This window comes from Sminthopsis crassicaudata, chromosome 4 (assembly GCF_048593235.1).
Source record: "Sminthopsis crassicaudata isolate SCR6 chromosome 4, ASM4859323v1, whole genome shotgun sequence".
Lineage (NCBI taxonomy): Eukaryota > Metazoa > Chordata > Mammalia > Dasyuromorphia > Dasyuridae > Sminthopsis > Sminthopsis crassicaudata.
The window spans coordinates 132,024,318-132,041,389 of record NC_133620.1 but is presented as its reverse complement, the minus strand read 5'-3'; the positions used below and the strand labels follow the sequence as shown (position 1 = coordinate 132,041,389).

Below are 17,072 nucleotides of genomic sequence, written 5' to 3'. Positions count from 1 at the left end.
TGGTCCCTAAATGGAACGAGGAGCTCGCCCCTTTGTGAGGGCCTGGGAGCTGAAGCCCAGAAGAGCTTTGCCTCCGACTCCTAAATCACCAATATTACACTCGGTGATGCAATGAAAGAGCTATTGCATTTGGAGGAGTTGGTTCAAATCTTGCCTGGATCCAAGCACTGGGGAGGGGTTACACAAAAGAAAGGAGTGCATTGTGGACCCTTCCCCATCTCCCCCACTTGAGGAGGGAGACCTTCTTGGTGCTCCTCCACTTCGTCCTCCCCTTCCCTGCTTTTCCCTGACTACCTCCTCTTCGGCTCTTAGGAAGGCTCCGAGCTCTCCCTCCTCCCTCCCGAGGAGCCTGAGATTTTACCATGTAACTGTCCAACAACTCTGGTGCTCTTTGACGGACTACTTTCTCTATGGGTTCCTGGATCTTAGTGTAATGTCTGGAACACAGTCAGTGCAGAAGCACTGAAGGCCTGTTGGCTGTGGAGGCTTGTTGGGATTTAGAGGATCAAGAGCTTTGAGTCTCTCATTCCTAATATCTGAATACTTTAAGAGTATCTGTGGTAAGAGTATTTACGGGCTAGCGAATGTCCAATGTCACCTCTCCAAGAAAGCCTTTCCTGATTACACCAGGCATGATCAGCCTCACACACTTTTAAGATAATTTTAGGGGTAGAATGTTCTGGAGCTGGAAGAGATCTCAAAAGTCATTGTATTCTCTAGAATAATGCTAAAAAAAAAAATCGCATCACAGATTTTGATCCAGGAATCCCACTGCTAGGCATAGTCAACAGGCATTCCCTAAGTGCCCATTATGTGGCAGGCACTGTGCTAGGAGCTAGGGATTCAAGGAAAGTCAAAAACTATTTTCTTTCAAGAAATTCACAATCCAATGGGGCAAACAACCTATAAATAACTATGTACAGGCAATTATATAAAGAAAAAATGAAAAATAATCAAAGAGAAGGCACTAGAATCAAGAAGCAGGCAAGTCTCCCTGCAGATGGGATTTTAATAGAGAACTGAGGGAAACCCGAAGGCATAGATGAAGAGAGAATTCCAGGCATGGGAAAGGACAGAATACCCAAAACTGGGAGATGCAAATTCCTGTTTGAGAAACAACCAGGAAACCAATGTCCGCAATCAATGGGTTAGGCATAGGCTGAGATAAATGATCTCTTCAGGAGACCAAGAAACTCCAAGGGACAGGATTGCAAAGGACCCCAAGCCAAGCAGAGAGCTTTGTATTCTATCATGGAGGTGACATGGAGTCACTGCACTTTTACTGAATATGGAGGGAGACCACACTTCAGGAATCCTACTGGCTCGGGAGTGGAGGGTGACTGGAGTGAGGGGCTCCTCATAGGCAGGCCAACCAGCAGGTTATTACAATGGTTTAGGTGGAAGGAGGTGACGGGCCTGTGTCTGGGTGGTGGCAGTATCAGAGAAGAGAAGGCGTATAACATTATATATATACATGTGTATATGTATATATAATGTTACTAAGATAAAATTGACAGGCCTGGGAAACAGATGGTACATGGAAGGCAACTGAAAATGAATATTCTTGAGAATATTAAATGAGTCATTAAGAATTGCACATAGCTTCTCCAATTGATAAATGGTCAAAGGATAAGAACAGACAATTTTCAGATAAAGAAATTGAAACTATTTCTAGTCATATGAAAAGATGCTCCAAGTCATTATTTGTCAAGTCCTGATTGTCTCTCAGTTGTAATCCTTCTCTGGGAGGAGGTTTCTTTTCTCTGTGAATCTTTTTCTCTGTCCTCTTCACTTGTGAATCCACAGGACCTCTTCTCCTTGACCCAATCCACAACTGCTCCTCCAGGCCACAGTCCCAACTCTGGCCCAGACTCCACTCACTCCTTGCTCAATGGTGTCTTCTTTTATCCTCCCAGAGAATGGGCGTGTGAGAACGCAAGGGCTTGTGGAAAATTACTTCTACCAATGAACTTGCTCCTCTTAAACATGCAGGCTCCTCCCCAGAAGTTCAAAGGGGTAAAATCCCCTTAAAGGCTGGAACTAGAGAATTGTTAAGTACTGACTTAGCACTTAGTAAGAACCTAATATCACATTATCTCATTAGCATTTAGAAGCTAACAATTATTAATCAGAGAAATGCAAATTAAGACAACTCTGAGATACTACTACACACCTGTAGTGGTCAGATTGGCTAGAATGACAGGGAAAGATAATGTGCAATGTTGGAGGGGATGTGGGAAAACAGGGACACTGATACATTGTTAATGGAATTGTAAATATATGCAGCCATTCTGGAGAGCAATTTGGAACTATGCTCAAAAAGTTATTCAACTGTGCATACCCTTTGACCCAGCATTGCTGCTTATTGGGCTTATATCCCAAAGAGATCTTAAAGAATGGAAAGGGACCTGTATGTGCAAGAATGTTTGTGGCAGTCCTCTTTGTAGTGGACAGAAACTGGAGACTACGGGAATGCCCATCAATTGGAGAATGGCTGAATAAATTGTGGTATATGAATGTTAATAGAATATTATTGTTCTGTAAGAAATGAACAGCAGGATGATTTCAGAGAGGCCTGGAGAGACTTACATGAACTGATGCTGAGTGAAATGAGCAGGACCAGGGGATCACTATATACTTCAACAGCAATACTGTATGATGATCAATTCTGATGTATGTGGCCATTTTCAACAATTAGGTGAATCAAATCAGTTCCAGTAGAGCAGTAATGAACTGAACCAGCTACACCCAGTGAAAGAACTCTGGGAGACGACTAGGAACCACTACATAGAATTCCCAAATCCCTCTATTTTTGTCCACCTGCATTTTTATTTCCTTCACAGGCTAAATGTACACTGTTTCAAAGTCCAATTCTTTTTGTACAGCAAAACAACTGTTTGGACATGTATACATATATTGTATTTAATTTATACTTTACCATATTTAATATGTATTAGTCAACCTGCCATCTTGGAGGGGGAAAGAGGGGAAAAATTAGAACAAAAGGTTTGGCAATTGTCAATGTTGTAAAATTGCCCATTCATATATCTGGTAAATAAAAACTATTAAATTTAAAAAATATATATATATAAATGGCACCTAGCTTGTGAGCCTGGGTGACTGGGAAATCAGGTGACCTCAATAAGGTGACAGAAACATTAGGGAAAGGAGAGGGAGTAGAAGAAAATTATGAATTCAGTTCTGTACCTGTTAAGTTTAAGATATCTATGAGAGAGAGAGAGAGAGAGAGAGAGAGAGAGAGAGAGAGAGAGAGAGAGAGAGAGAGAGAGAGAAAGAAAGAGGAGAGAGAGACAGAGAGAACGAAAGAGATAGAGAAAACAAGAGAGAGAGAGACAGAGAGAGAGAGAGAAAGAAAGAGGAGAGAGACAGAGAGAGAGAGACAGAGATAGACACAGAGAGAGAGAGAGAGACAGAGAGAGAGAGAAAACAGAGAGAGAGACAGAGAAAGAAAGGGGAGAGAGACAGAGAGACAGAGACAGAGAGAGAGAGAGACAGAGAAAGAAAGAGGAGAGAGAGAGAGAGAGAGAGAGAGAGAGAGAGAGAGAGAGAGAGAGAGAGAGAGAGAGAGAGAGAGAGAGAGAGAGAGAGAGAGAGAGAGAGAAGGAAGGAGAGCACAGACTGACTTGAGGAACACCTGTAGTTTTAGTGGATTAGCCTTAGATGAAGATTGAACCGAGGAGACTGAGGAGTAGGTTATACAAAACTCCAAAAGATATCAAAAGTTTATTTTTAAAAGTCATTTATAGTCCAACCATGGTATCTTCTGAATTCCTGTTCATTATCACCAACTGTCTGGTGGACATTTTGAATTGTCTGTTTTTGTAAGTTTCTCAACCTGTCTAAAACAGAAATCATTGTTTGTTTGTTTTTTCCCCTCTAAGATCCACTCTTCTGAACTTCTCTATTCCTTTTTATTTTTTTGCATGCCTGGAGCTTCTCTATTTCTGTGGAAAGCTTCACCATCCTCTCAGTCATCTTTGTTCCTAACTTTCCCTCACCTTCCAGTTCAATGCCATTTGATTCTATTTCTACAACATCTCCATCCTCTGGAGCTACCACCCTAGATAAGGTTCTTATCACTTTTTTTTTTTAAAATAATGCTTATGTTTTACAAATTTTGCTTCTTTTTTCAATTCTGAGTTGTCTCTCTCTCCTTCCCAGTCTCACAAGAGAAGGCCAACATTTGTGTATATTATATTTGTATTGTTATGACTATAAATATTTCTCTAATTACCTTGGTAATCTAATAATATTATATTACATGGTGTATTATATATGTGTGTATATACACATCTAATTATATATACAGATACATACATATATTTATAGATATACATATCTATACTTCTATATATACACATATTCCACTATGTGTGTATATATATATGCCATGTATGAATGTACATATAAATATACATGAAGTATGAATTTCCATACTTCTGTAGAAGACATGCTGGATCCTAACCCCGGGTCTAGGCTATGAAAATTACTAACATTAGTATGTTTAGACTTTCTGGGCCCACTTGCATTGTAAACTGTTCCTTGAACCCAGATAATCAAGTTGTCTTAAGACAACTAAATCAAGACTTTGTTTTAACAGATCTTGTGGCTAAGCTACGGTCTTAAAAAGTTTCTATTTTTAGCAATCTCAGTATTACTAAGTAATTACTAATTACTAAGCCCATCTTCTTCAGGAAGCCTTGCCTCCTCCCCTTCCTTCTTTTGCCTCTGTTGATTACCTCCAATTTCTCTTGTATATCCTGAATAAAGCTTGTACATAGTTGTTTACTCATCCATTAGACTCTGAATTTTTTAAAAGGAGACACTATGCCCACTTCTTAGCTCATTATTTTTATTAGACCAGTTATTGACTCTTAGACTGATAGACCGAGGCAATCAAAATTTCATCTTTTGTAATTGTCTCTTTAAGAAAATATCGATATGTAACTGAGCTTTATATGATCTGCCTCTCAAAGTTTTTTTATGGTGCCATCTTTAATATTGTGGTGCATCCATTTGAATTTATGATGTCATCAAAAACTGATGTAAGCCTAAATTCTACCAAGCTGCTTTCCAGTTTCCTCAGTAGTTTTTGTCAGATGGGATGGACTTTTTTTTTTTAAACCTGTATCAGAAAGTGTTGATGACTGCTGCTTTATAACACAGATGGAAATCTAAAAATGCAAGTCCCCTTCATGACTATATTTCAAAAATTATTTCCCGTGATTGTCTTTTTTGTTTTTGTTTTTTTTAGACTAAGTTCCGTTATTTTCTCGATTTATGTAATCTCTTTGATAATTTGATTGGTTAAGTATTGGCCATTGCTCTATTTTTTCAGTCTTAATAAATTCGCGTGAGACGCTTGGAGGCTGTCCAAACTAGCAGTGGGTCAGACGTCCCACTGAGGCAAGGGGAAACGGTTGCTTTTGATTGGTTCGGGGCAAGTGGCCATCTTTGTTTTGGCAGGCGTCGGGCACATTTCGGTAATGAGCATGCGCCGCATTCCCAAGACTCTTTGCCCGCAGCAGTATGGCTGCGCCCAGGCAGTCCCCGCTGCTCCTTTGAGAGAGCACTCTAGTCGCTTCCCCGGAGGTCAGCGGCACGATGGCGCTGCGGGCGCGGGGCCGGGACCTGTTGGCTCTATGCAGGAAGCCCGGTAAGAACCGAGGTCCCGGTGCTCAGGACGATCCCGAGGTAACCCTCTCGGGAGTGGCCCGCGCGGTTCGAACTAGAATTTGGACTTGCCGAGCCGAGAAATCCGGCGGGGAGGTGCGGACCGGGATTGGTTTGGTCGGGAGCCCGAGTCCCGCGCTTCAGTTTCTGCAGTTCTGGAGCCAGGCCGGTGGGCTGGGAGGGAAGAAGAGGGCAAGTGGCCTTAGTTGTCCTCTGCTCACGGGCGGCCGGCTCCGGGTTCTGCGGCTAGGTGAGGGTGTTTTAACGAGCTCCCCCCATTTTGCTGGGTCCTGCAGGATTTCGATTGGCGTTCCTCACCACCGGCCCCAACCCGGCCCCGGCGCTCGAGGGGGACACGAAGGAAAATGAGGCAATCGCGCCGGAATTTACCAACCGGAACCCCCACAATCTAGAGCGCTTGGCTCTGGCCAGGAAGGAACGGGGCTGGGCCACTGTGTGGCCGCCCCGGGCCTATTGGCACAGGTGAGTGGGGGTGGGGGCGGGGCGCGCCGTGGAGGGGAATTGCTCTCGAGGTGGCCGGGGGCTCGGGACTCTCGGAGGTTTGCTGAGAGCGAAAGGTGGACCTCGGCAGACTTCTGTTAGGCTCTCTGTTGAGAGTGTACGTAACCGTAAATGACTAGTCAGTTTCTCGACAGGAGAGTCTCTCAGATCTTACCCGAATTTATGATTTAAGGACAAATTTGGCTGAGTTTAAATAATTTATTGTACTTTTCAAGTACAATTTACATTGAGGATTTACTTTAAAAAATTCTTCCTGCTCTAAACATGATCTTGCGATTCCCTAGGAGAGTGCTGGAGAAAACTGAGGCAAATTAGAGATTAGAGAGTATTTCCTTTTTTATTTGAAGGGAGAGTTTTACTGGGACCAAATAGATCCATGATCTGGTCCTGGGGCTGACTGAGACTATCCTCTCCAAGAATGCAGCACCAATGACATATATACAGTGGCTCAGACTCGGGGGTGACTGAGGCAGGGGCGGAGTCAGTGCTGGGAGCAGGAACGGGACTCTGACCGGGTGGGGTGAGGCACCCCGGAGATGGGGAGAAACCTCTTGATAAGACCGGATCTGACATTCTGATAGCTTGGGATGGGGAGAGGCATTCTGATATTCTTAAATATAAGCTCTTTTATCCTTATCAAATATTCTGATGAAGAGGGAGAGGTGGTTTTGCAGGATTGAGCGATACTGAGTCTGAGGCAGGACAATTTAGGGAAACTGAGACAGGTTAATAAAAGAGAAGTAGTAACAATCTAAGTCAGACTTGCTGCAATAAATGATAGTAGACATCATTCCTAAAAAGACAGCCCTTTAAGTCAAATATTTCCAGGAATCCACGTTGAAATGCTAGTTGATGAAATCTCTAGGCAGTTCAAGAGTCTATTTCAGCAATTCCTTTCTTTTTCTTACTTTCTCTATCTAGGTTGCGAATTAAGCGCACCCAGCACCATGTAGAAGCATTTGTTGAGCATCACAATGGAGATGTGGTGGTTTCAGCCTCTACCCAAGAATGGGCAATCAAGAAGCACCTGTACAGAACTCGAAGTGTGAATGCTTGTGAGAACATTGGAAGGGTTCTGGCCCAGCGGTGCCTGGAGGCGGGAATCAATTTCATGGTCTTCTACCCCACACCTTCCGAATCATCCTCTGAATCGGCATGTTGTTTTGAAGTTATTTACATGAAAGTGAATTGTTTTTAGATAAGGTTGAGGAGCTATACATTGAATTTTTTAACCAGCAACAATCCTAGTATTTGGGACATATCCTTAATACTTTTATCTTTTACATATCAAGAATCTAAAGGTTTTTGGCATATTCATGTTAGTCAAAGATTATCAAGACCAATTTATCAATAGTAGGTATTAATTATATATCTTCTCCCCCCCCCAGCTGGGGGTAAGTGACTTGCCCAGAGTCACACAGCTAGGAAGTGTTAAGTGTCTGAGACCAGATTCCTTAAAAAGTAATATTTAATATTACTGATATTACTCCTTATTATTGAGAAATAATATTTCTTATTACTGAATTACTACTCCTTATTACTGAGACAATAATATTTATTACTGAAATATTATTCCTTATTACTGAGAAATATTATTTAAGGAAAATAGGGAAGCAGTAAATAGAGCACCAGCCCTGAAGTCAGGAGGATCTGAGTTCAAATCTGGTCTCAGACACTTAGCACTTCCTAGCTGTGTGACCCTGGGCAAGTCACTTAACCCCAATTGCCTCAGCAAAAAAAAAAAAAAATTCTTTAATGGGAAAAATTACCCTAAATGCTGGTATTATTTTGTTTAACTATTTTTTGGGGAACACCAATAGGTACATATATTTTCTTTATGCTATTGCTTTCCTATTGATCCTCAATGTAATGCTAACAGTCTTTTTTTTCTTTCCATATCTGAAAACCAGATACAGCGATTTCAGAATGCCATGAAAGAAGGTGGAATGATACTACAGGAACCCCGAAGAATCTATGAATAAAAGAAATTTAATTTCTTTTGGACTTTTAACTTAAACAGTCAGCTGATACCCTTTTATTTATGGGATATTCATCTTGGTATTTTACAGTATAATAAATGTGATGCTTTTTAATGTTTGTTTTTTTTCTTTTGTCATTTTCTTTTTTCATTCAAGCCAAATTCACCTCTCTTTTGAATCTAATTTTAATTCTTTCAGACACGTTTTCTTTCAAGCATGAGATCTGGCTGATTTTAAAGTACCAGTTAAATGCTATAACTCGCCAATTAAGAAAGTCAGAAGATTTTTAAATATTTTAAAGAAATTTTTGTTACTTAATTCTTTTATCTTTAACATGGGAATAATACCTGCCAGACTCAGAATTTTTGTGAGTAGCAAATATGAATTTATGTGAAACATTTTATATAATTTGCACAATGGTATATATTAATGTTAAGTTCTGTGTGCCTAATTTACTAAATTCTGGGTTCATATCAAGACACTGGTAGGTGTGGCATTTTTTCATAAGTGTACGGGGAAATCAAGACAAAAAATAGGAATTCAGGCAAAGAAAATTAACAAGTACAAGTGATATGGATGGGAGTGTTGAGGCAATATTATGTTTAAAGGATTGAACAGAATGGGCTGGATTCTAAAATATAGTTAATTATGGAAGAGATTTCATTTGACAGAAGGTAAGTGATATAATTAGAAGAGGCATTTTCTGAATGAGGAAAGGCACATATGAAGGTAAAAGAATCTACTGAATCACAAAGTAAATTTCCTAGCTGAGCAAATCCAAACTGGGCTTGCCATGATGTGAGTTGTCTGGATTCAAAAATTTGGGAGAAAATAACAAAAGACCTTGTACTACAGAGTAATTACCACTGATTTTCCTCCTGATATGTTAATAGGCTTTAAACAGGAAATAGTCTCCTTGTCTCCTTCCTTCCCTAAAGTGGTAAAGGAAAGAATAAGGAAGGAAGCATTTTTATTAAGTACCTACTATGCTAGACCCTGCTAAGCACTGGGGAAACAAAAAAGGAAAAACAAGTCTTTTGACTCCAAGGTGCTCCTACTCTAATGAGGAAGGCAACATGCAAACATTGATGACCATAGATGTATATGTGGTAGTTGGATGCTAATCTCAGAGAGAAGACATTCATTAGAGATTAGGAAAAGCTTTCTGTAGAAGGTGAGATCTTAGCAGTAACTTGGAAGTTAGGAGATAGGTGAGGAAGATTTCACAATGGGGAATGGTAAGTAACACAGACTAGAATTGGGAGGTGGAGAGCCTCATGACTGCAGTAGCTAAGGGGCTAGAGTCACTGAATTTTATATGAAAAGATCTGAAAGATAGAAAGGGGCTAGGTAATGAAGGGTTTTAAAAACCTTACATCCTAGTGGATTTTTTCCCTCTTTTTCAGAGGCTAGAAGCATTTAGACCTGGAAGAGACCTTTGAGAGTACTGAATCCAGGCACTTACTTTACAGAAGAGTTTATTGACCCACAGAGATTTACTGCCTTTTCCAGGATCACAGAGCTAGTAAGGTCAGAAGCACTAAAACTCAGATCACTTTGACTTTTGAGACCTCTATGTTCTATGCACTATCCCATGCTGCCTCTTTTCTCATCTAAGACCCTCATTTTATAGAAGTTATGTATCTTACTGGGTTGCAATGAAGATAAATAATACCAGGTCTTGACTTGTCCAACAACCCAGGCTACATTCTGTAATTATTGATGTGCCTTCATTAGATAGTACTGAGGTATATACTAGGAATCTTGAGTTGACAAATATAAGGAATTGGGAACCACCGTAACTTGATAAAGCAAGAGGATGTATTCAAAATGAAGCACTCAAGCTTCTAGCTGCTGTGCTAAAATAGATTTGATGGGAAAATATTATAAAGGGAGCAATATTACATTGCTAAAAGAAATTCCAAGACAAGCCTCAATATGTGGGGAAAATACTAGTTCTAGACTAAGGTTACAAAAAGCAGATAGAGATTAGGGACTTTATCAGATTTATTTTGTCACTTCTGACCTTTCCAGCAGACCAGGTATGGAAAGAAGTGGCTGTAACATTGAGGCTGGTGGAGAATTTGGAAAGGGACTAGGGGTTTAGAAAATTTGGCATTTGAATTGACTCTTTGTCTATTCAGCCTGGCTAGAGATGAAGACCACAAAAGGAAAAGACAACTCTTCCACCTCTTTCCCCTTTCCTTTGTATTTCCTCCCCTCCCTTCTTCCTCTATCCTTTTCCTCTCCCTCCTCCACTTCTCTTCCATCTTATTTTCCTCCCTTCTCCTTTGCCTTCCTCTTCCTCCTTCCTGTCCTCCTTCTAGCTTTCTCCCCTCCCCCTCTTCATCTCCTCTTCCCTTCCCCCTTCTCCTTCCTCATTTCTTTCCCCTCCCTTTTCTCTCCTCCCTCTTCTCCCTTTCCCCTCCCCGCTCTCGTTTCTTTCCCTCTTTCCTCCCATTCTCCCCTCTTCCTTCACTTCCCTTTTCTCCTCCTTTTCCTTCCCTTGTTACCTGTCCTTCCCTCCTCTCCATCCTCTTGTTACCTTCCCTTCCTCCTCCCTTTTCCCCTCCCCTCCTATCTTTACTTTCCCTTCCCTTCTCTTCTCTCTTCCCCTTCCTCCTCCTTTCTTTTTCCTCCCTCCCCTTTTTCCCATCACCCCACGTGCCCCTCGAGTAGCTCCTCGGGAAGGAAACCCTGGCTGGGCCTGGCCTACGGGCCGGGGGCGGCGCTGGGGGCGCTTCCCCTTTAAGAGGCCGAGGGTCTCCCGGCGCAGGAAGTGGCCCCGCGACAGGCTTCAGTGAGCACGTGGTCGGCCATGGAGCTGGGCGCCGACGGCTTTGAGCAGAAGTTGCCCATGCTGGAGGAACTCATTTTGGGCTCGGACTTCTTGGGTAAAGACCCCCCACGGCGGCTCTAGTCCGAGCCCTCAAATGCACCGGCTCCTTGAGGGCCCTGACGGGGATCTCGGAGGGAAAGAAGGGCGAGCACCTGTGGCGGGCCGAGGCGGGCCGGCCCGGGCTGCCTGCTGCCTCTGGGACCACCGAGTTAGAGGGGCGGCAGAGCGGCTTTGGTATCCCGGCTCGGCCCCCCGGGGAGAGCAGCTACTGGTAGGCTTCCTCCTCTGTAACTTCAGGGGTGGGGGAGGGCTGTCAATCATCTGCGAGGACTCGTCCTCATGGCCCACGGGCTTGTCCCCTCTCCCATTTTCCAGGCGAGTAAACTGAGGGAGCAGATCTGGGAAGCGGTCCGGGCCTGGGTCCTGCAGCTAGTGAGTGGCAGAGGCAGGATCAGAACCCACCCCCTTTGCCCTCCCCAACCCCCCTCACCGCCCCGCCTTCCCTGCCGTTAAGCCTCGTCTGCCAGCTGGAAAGTACCTGCTCTTAACCAGCACTTTAACGTAAGCCTCGGAGCCCCAGGAGGAGGAGGATGCAGGGCCGGGCTTGAGGCTGTTCCGGTCTCCGGCCGCCTCCTACACTTCCTGTTTCTCCTTTCCTGGCCTTCGGAGTGCCTAAGTTTTGCAGGATCCTGCCGGACCGGCTCCTGCCGCCCCTCCTCGGGCCCACTGGTCCAGCTCCGCCCAGATCCGAGGCCTGCGGCCTGGGCCGCCCCTTCCGCCCCTCCGACTCTGGCCAAGAGACTTTTGTTTTTTTTTTGTTTTTTTTTTTTAAATACACCATGTCAGTTCTGTGGAGGGTCATGGGCGAGAGTTAGAGGGGACGGACGGGCTTTATTAGAGGAAACAGACACACATGAGATCACAGAGCCGTTTGAGTGTGCCCCCTTGAAGGGGGACAATTTGGGAAATATGTGTATTCTGTCTTGTGTTGGTCTTTTTTAAAAAATCAATTTTTATTTTAAATTCCAAATCCTCTCACTCTCCACCATCCACTATAAAGGCAAAACCCCACAATTCCCATTATACACTTGAAGCCGTTTGTTTTGCATTAGTTTTACAGCGCCCTGCTACTGAGGGCTCCCTGGTGAGTCATGGGATGCTGCTGTTCACAAATGCATTTCTTTCCTTTTGTGAATTTCACCCGTAGGTTTGGACATAGAATTTACAGGCCTGAGGTCCATCTTCCCAAAAGGCCAGCAGACAAGGTAAAGTGGTGAGACTTACTTGAGGCATATGGGGTGGCCAATGGGTAGAGCATTAGGTCTGCAGTCAAGTCTTCTTTTCAAGTTCAAATTTCATCTCAGATCCTTTAACTGTAACTCCAGGCAAATTATTCCCCCTGTTTGCCTAAGTCTCCTTAGTTGTAAAAGGAACTGTAACAGTATCTACCTGGGGAGGTTGTTGTGAAGATCAAATGAGATAAGTTTTTTATGTATTTAGCCCAATGCCCGGCATATGGTATCTGCTGTGTAAGTGTGTATTAGCTTATTCTTCTTTCAGAGACTTCATCTAGTCAAATTGAATCCATAGTTGAATAGAAATTCTTTCTACAGAGTGATCTTTTAGTATTTGTGTGGATTAGTGCTAACAACAATAATGATGATAAAAGTAACTCAGTCACATAATGTTTTAACATTTACAAAGTTTTCTTAAAGATTCCTAAGGTTTTCTTATTAAGTTCTTAAGGTATTCTTTATAACCCTAGGAGGTACATAGCATATAATTTTACAGATAAGGAAACAGACTCGGCAACATTTAAAAAAAAAAAAAAAACTCACTGTTATAGATCTAATGAACATTAAAGTCAAAACTAGACTCTTAATTTCTGTGCTCTTTTTACTACTTGATACTTCTCTTAATAACAATAATGAAATGATCTTATTTGGAAACATTGTGTTTGTAAAATAATGTCTCTCTTAACAGTCTCTTTGACTCACCAGCAGAGTGGTATCTAAAGACCAAGCGGAGCATTCAGCAGTTTACAGTGTGTCAGATTGGTGAGTTAGTTGCTTCAAGATGATAGTAGCCTTCACATCTCTTTAAATTCCCTGATGTTCTAAGGTATTAGATATATGGGAGGTGGAGAGAGTATTAGGTTTGAAACCTTGTTTTGCTGCTTAATTCCTATATTGGCCCCATTTTTAAAATCTACCATCCCATCATCTTTAGGAACACAGAGGAGTAGTGTTATAAAGTTGGTTTATCCTGTAGGTTTGTTGTTCGCTTGGGTTTGGTGCCTTATTATTCACAGTTCCTTAGATTAGGGTTTCCCTTCCTGAATTGAGCAGTTTCTTTGGAATAATCTTTATGTAGCTAGAAGTATTAGTTTAATTTTGACAAATATTTGTTTAAAGAAGGATCTGTTGATTGTCAGGTTATTTTTTTGCTTAGAAATTAAATTTTTTCAAGTTCCTTGCTCATCCTTTGATAAATCTAGAAGTTTTAAAAATGTTTAACTTTAATTTTGAAATTTGAGATTCTCATATTTTCAGATTATCAACAAGCTAAAGTTTAGTAACATAAGTGTATATCATGCTTTATGTTTCCTGTAATCTTGACATATTTTCCTTTTAGATTTCCATAAGTTAACAAGCATTTATTAAATGCTTGCTTTGTGCCAGATACTGTGCCAAGTGCTGGGAATACAAGGAAAGGCCAAAAATAGTTGCTGTCTTCATGAAGCTTACAATCTAGTAGGGAAAATACATCGTGCAAACAATTAACATACTTATGAGTAGTATACAGGATAGATATATAATCTCAGAGAAAGAACCCATTTTAAAGGGGAGGAAGATGGATGGAGGTGGGGTGAGAGATATTTGTTGAGACTTCAGGCAAGCCAGAAGGTAGAGATAAAAAGGAAGAGAATTCCAGGCATGGAGACAATCAATGAGAATGTGCAATGAGGAGAAAGCAAAATTTTCTTTTTTGTTAACTTTGCCTAAAAATTAATCTGTTCTGTTGACCTAATCTTTTTTTTTAAATAATATTTTATTTTTCCAAATGCATGCAAAAATAGCTCTCAACATCCACCTTTACAAAATCCTTCATTCCAAATTCTTTTCCCTCTCTTCCCCTCTCTCCCCTACCCATGACAACAAGCAGTACCATATAGGTTAAATGTGTAGTTTTTCTAAACATTAATATCTATATTTGAAATACTGCACATACACACACACACACACACACACACACACACACACACAAATCAAATCAAAAGAATAAAAAAGGGAAAAATAAGAAAAGAACAAAAAGGTGAGAATACTATCCTTTGATCCACATTCAGTCTCCACAGTCTCTCTCTAGATGCAGATGGCTGCTCTCTTCATCACAAAGTCTATTGAAATTAATCTGAATCAACTCATTGTTGAAAATAGCCAAGTATATCACAGTTGATCATCACATAAGCTTGTTGTTGCTGTGTACAATGTTCTCTTGGTTCTACTTAGTTCACTTAGCATCCAAACCTTTCTGAAATTATTTTGTACAGAACAATAATATTCCATAATATTCATATACCATAACTTATTCAGCCATTCTCCAGCTGATAGACTTCCACTCGTTTTCCAGTTTTGTTTTGTTTTTCCCACTACAAAAAAAGAGTTACTACAAACAATTTTGCAGTGTGGATCCTTTTCCCTTTCTTATGATCTTTTTGAGATACAGGTCCAGCATCAAAGAGTATGCACAGTATGCACAGTTTGAGAGCTCTTTGAGTATAGTTCCAAATTGTTCTCCAGGTTGGATCATTTCACAACTCCACCAACAATGCATTAGTGTCCCAATTTTCCCACATCCCCGCCAACATTTATCATTTTATCTTTTCTTGTCATCTTAGCCAATTTGAGCGGTGTGAGGTATCTGAGTTGTATTGACCCAATCTTAATTTTTAAACAAGACACATTCTACTTCATAGAAGTGTGAAGTCTACCAACATGAAACAGTTTCTTCTTGGTCAGACTATTGGGATATGTTCTATCCTCTGCCTGTCTCCTTTCTATTTTGTTCCTAAACATTCCCATAGAACTATTGAAACTTGACCTATTCCTGATTCTTTTGCATTTCTTGTTTTCTTATCTGTGAAGCCTTTGTCTTGAATATGCATTTCTCTGCCTAAGAGAAGACTTAACTGTTGTCTTCAGAGACTTAATTAATAAGCCTTTACTCAGATGTGAGTAGAGAACAACCTCTAGGGGTGCCTTATAGCATGTTTAGGAACTATGTTTTCTTTCTTTTTTTTTTTTTTTTTTTTTTTTTTTTTTTTGAAATGTGGATACATGGAGTATTAAAAATGTAACTTAATTTGTGGCTTGAGGAGATGAAGAATGGACACTGTTTGTTATAACCTCTGCCTTTTCCCCCCAACCTTCTGTTATTCTTTTAGGATTATCAATGTTTTCAAGTATGGGAAGAAAGTCAAACAAGTAAGTAAAAATTTTTTCAGTAAAATTCAAGAAATAAGTATGAACAAGGTATACTTCATATACATAGCCAGTATAAAATGTGGTATATTCTTTCAGACTTGGTCAGCATTTTGGTTTATTTTATATACAAATAGACATTTAATATTTAGAGGAAAAGAGCATTTGCAAAAAGAAATCCCTTAAGAAGGAGGCCTTAGTGGTGCTAAGGGTACAGCCATTTATATACATGAAAGGGGTTTTCTTACAATATGATCATTCATAGATCTTGAGAGAATCTTCATGGTTAGCATTTTTGGGAACAATTCAGGTGACCCTTTGGCCCTGTGGGAATGGTTATTGTCTCATGTTTTGGGGATTGTGGCCACATTTCAGGGCACAGAACCAGAAGTGGGGGAATGGAACAGAAGTGCAGTACTTGTCAGTGACAAGTTACAGGGATTGTAAACATGTGTTGAATGACTTGGGAAATAAGAGGAGCCAAATCCGTCACTGAACACCTTGATTCTGGTTCAAGTAGTACACTGCCAGAAGATGATAGCCTGAGCCCAAAGGATTGTTGTTATGCCAAACTCGGGGCACAGCCTGCTTGCAGAGCCTTAGTTCTGGGAAACAGGGTATCTCCCAAATATTTTGAAAGTGTTGATAAACTGAACTTTTCTGTAATTAAAAAAGAAAGTTCTTTTTTGGTGGTGAGACTGGGAAATGTTAGCAGTGCATATAAATAAATAAAGCCACAAGAGGCAGCATGGCAAAGTGAATTGAGAACAGGCTGCAGATACATAGACAAAGGGTTTGAGCCCCACTTCTGACATATACTGGCTTTGTGGCCCTGGAAAATTTCACTTAATCTCTCAATGTCCCTGGAAACCCTTGGTAAGTTGTAGAGGAAGTGCAGAGTTGTTTTGGTGGAGAAGATTTCCTCATTGAGATGAAATGACAGGTCTCTGCTAAAAATTGTTAAGAAGAAAAAAAATTAGAAAGTGCTACCACTAAAATATAAATCAACCCTTCCCCTCCTAATTTTTTCTTTAAATATCTGCCCTTGTTTTATGTTTGGCATTCTGAAAGGCCACTGACCTTGGTCTTTATTTTATTTTATTTTATTTTGGTATAAGTCACATTTGAGTTCAGGTGACTGAAAGTTACTTCAGTCTACAAGTGTCCAGTATGTAGAAAAAAATTTCCCTTGTGTTTCTTTTTTTTTCTTTTTTTCTTTAAAATAGGTATATAGCCCATTCATATAACTTCTTTCTCTTCCCCACCACACTTGGGATTATGGATTCAGAGTTCTCCTTCCAGGCCTCCAGTATTCTATTTTTGAATCAGTATGGTTTCGATTATAATAAGGTATGTTAGTTGCTTTTTTTTTTTTTTTTTCCTTTGCTCAACTTTGGCTAATGCATAAGGTGGGGAGAATACAATATCAAAAGGACTTATTTATAAGGAGACAGGACTATGACTTTTTCTTGACTGTTATTAATAATCATCAAACCAAAGTCTCCTTTTAGCTGGCATATCAGATAATGTGTGAATTTTTTCCTTTGTATCTCCTTT

General features: G+C 40.8%; 2 protein-coding genes and 1 long non-coding RNA gene across 4 annotated transcripts in view; 2 read left to right on the top strand and 1 right to left on the bottom strand.

Moving 5' to 3' along the window:
- Positions 1-5,528: 5,528 nt before the first annotated feature.
- Positions 5,529-8,309, top strand: MRPL18 (mitochondrial ribosomal protein L18). Its single transcript, XM_074309392.1, has 4 exons — positions 5,529-5,677; positions 5,991-6,177; positions 7,138-7,369; positions 8,127-8,309. The coding sequence occupies exons 1-4, from the start codon at positions 5,626-5,628 to the stop codon at positions 8,196-8,198; spliced, it is 543 nt and encodes a 180-aa protein (XP_074165493.1). The 5' UTR covers positions 5,529-5,625; the 3' UTR covers positions 8,199-8,309.
- Positions 8,310-9,618: 1,309 nt separating this feature from the next.
- The window catches only part of PNLDC1 (PARN like ribonuclease domain containing exonuclease 1), a 21,425-nt gene continuing 13,971 nt past the window's right edge, over positions 9,619-17,072 (top strand). The window contains exons 1-5 of one of the 2 annotated variants that reach the window (XM_074309391.1): positions 9,619-9,725; positions 12,242-12,299; positions 13,018-13,091; positions 15,479-15,518; positions 16,742-16,865. In XM_074309391.1, coding sequence (XP_074165492.1) covers positions 15,487-15,518; positions 16,742-16,865 — 156 coding nt within the window. In that variant the 5' untranslated portion in view covers positions 9,619-9,725; positions 12,242-12,299; positions 13,018-13,091; positions 15,479-15,486. Of the gene's footprint in view, positions 9,726-10,887; positions 11,090-12,241; positions 12,300-13,017; positions 13,092-15,478; positions 15,519-16,741; positions 16,866-17,072 lie in introns of those variants that run through there. The other variant, XM_074309390.1, reaches the window with a different exon arrangement.
- Positions 15,326-17,072, bottom strand: part of LOC141565803 (uncharacterized) — a 25,108-nt gene continuing 23,361 nt past the window's right edge. Inside the window, exon 5 of the long non-coding RNA XR_012489136.1 lies at positions 15,326-16,465. This is a non-coding gene — a long non-coding RNA (uncharacterized LOC141565803). The remainder of the gene's footprint in view (positions 16,466-17,072) is intronic.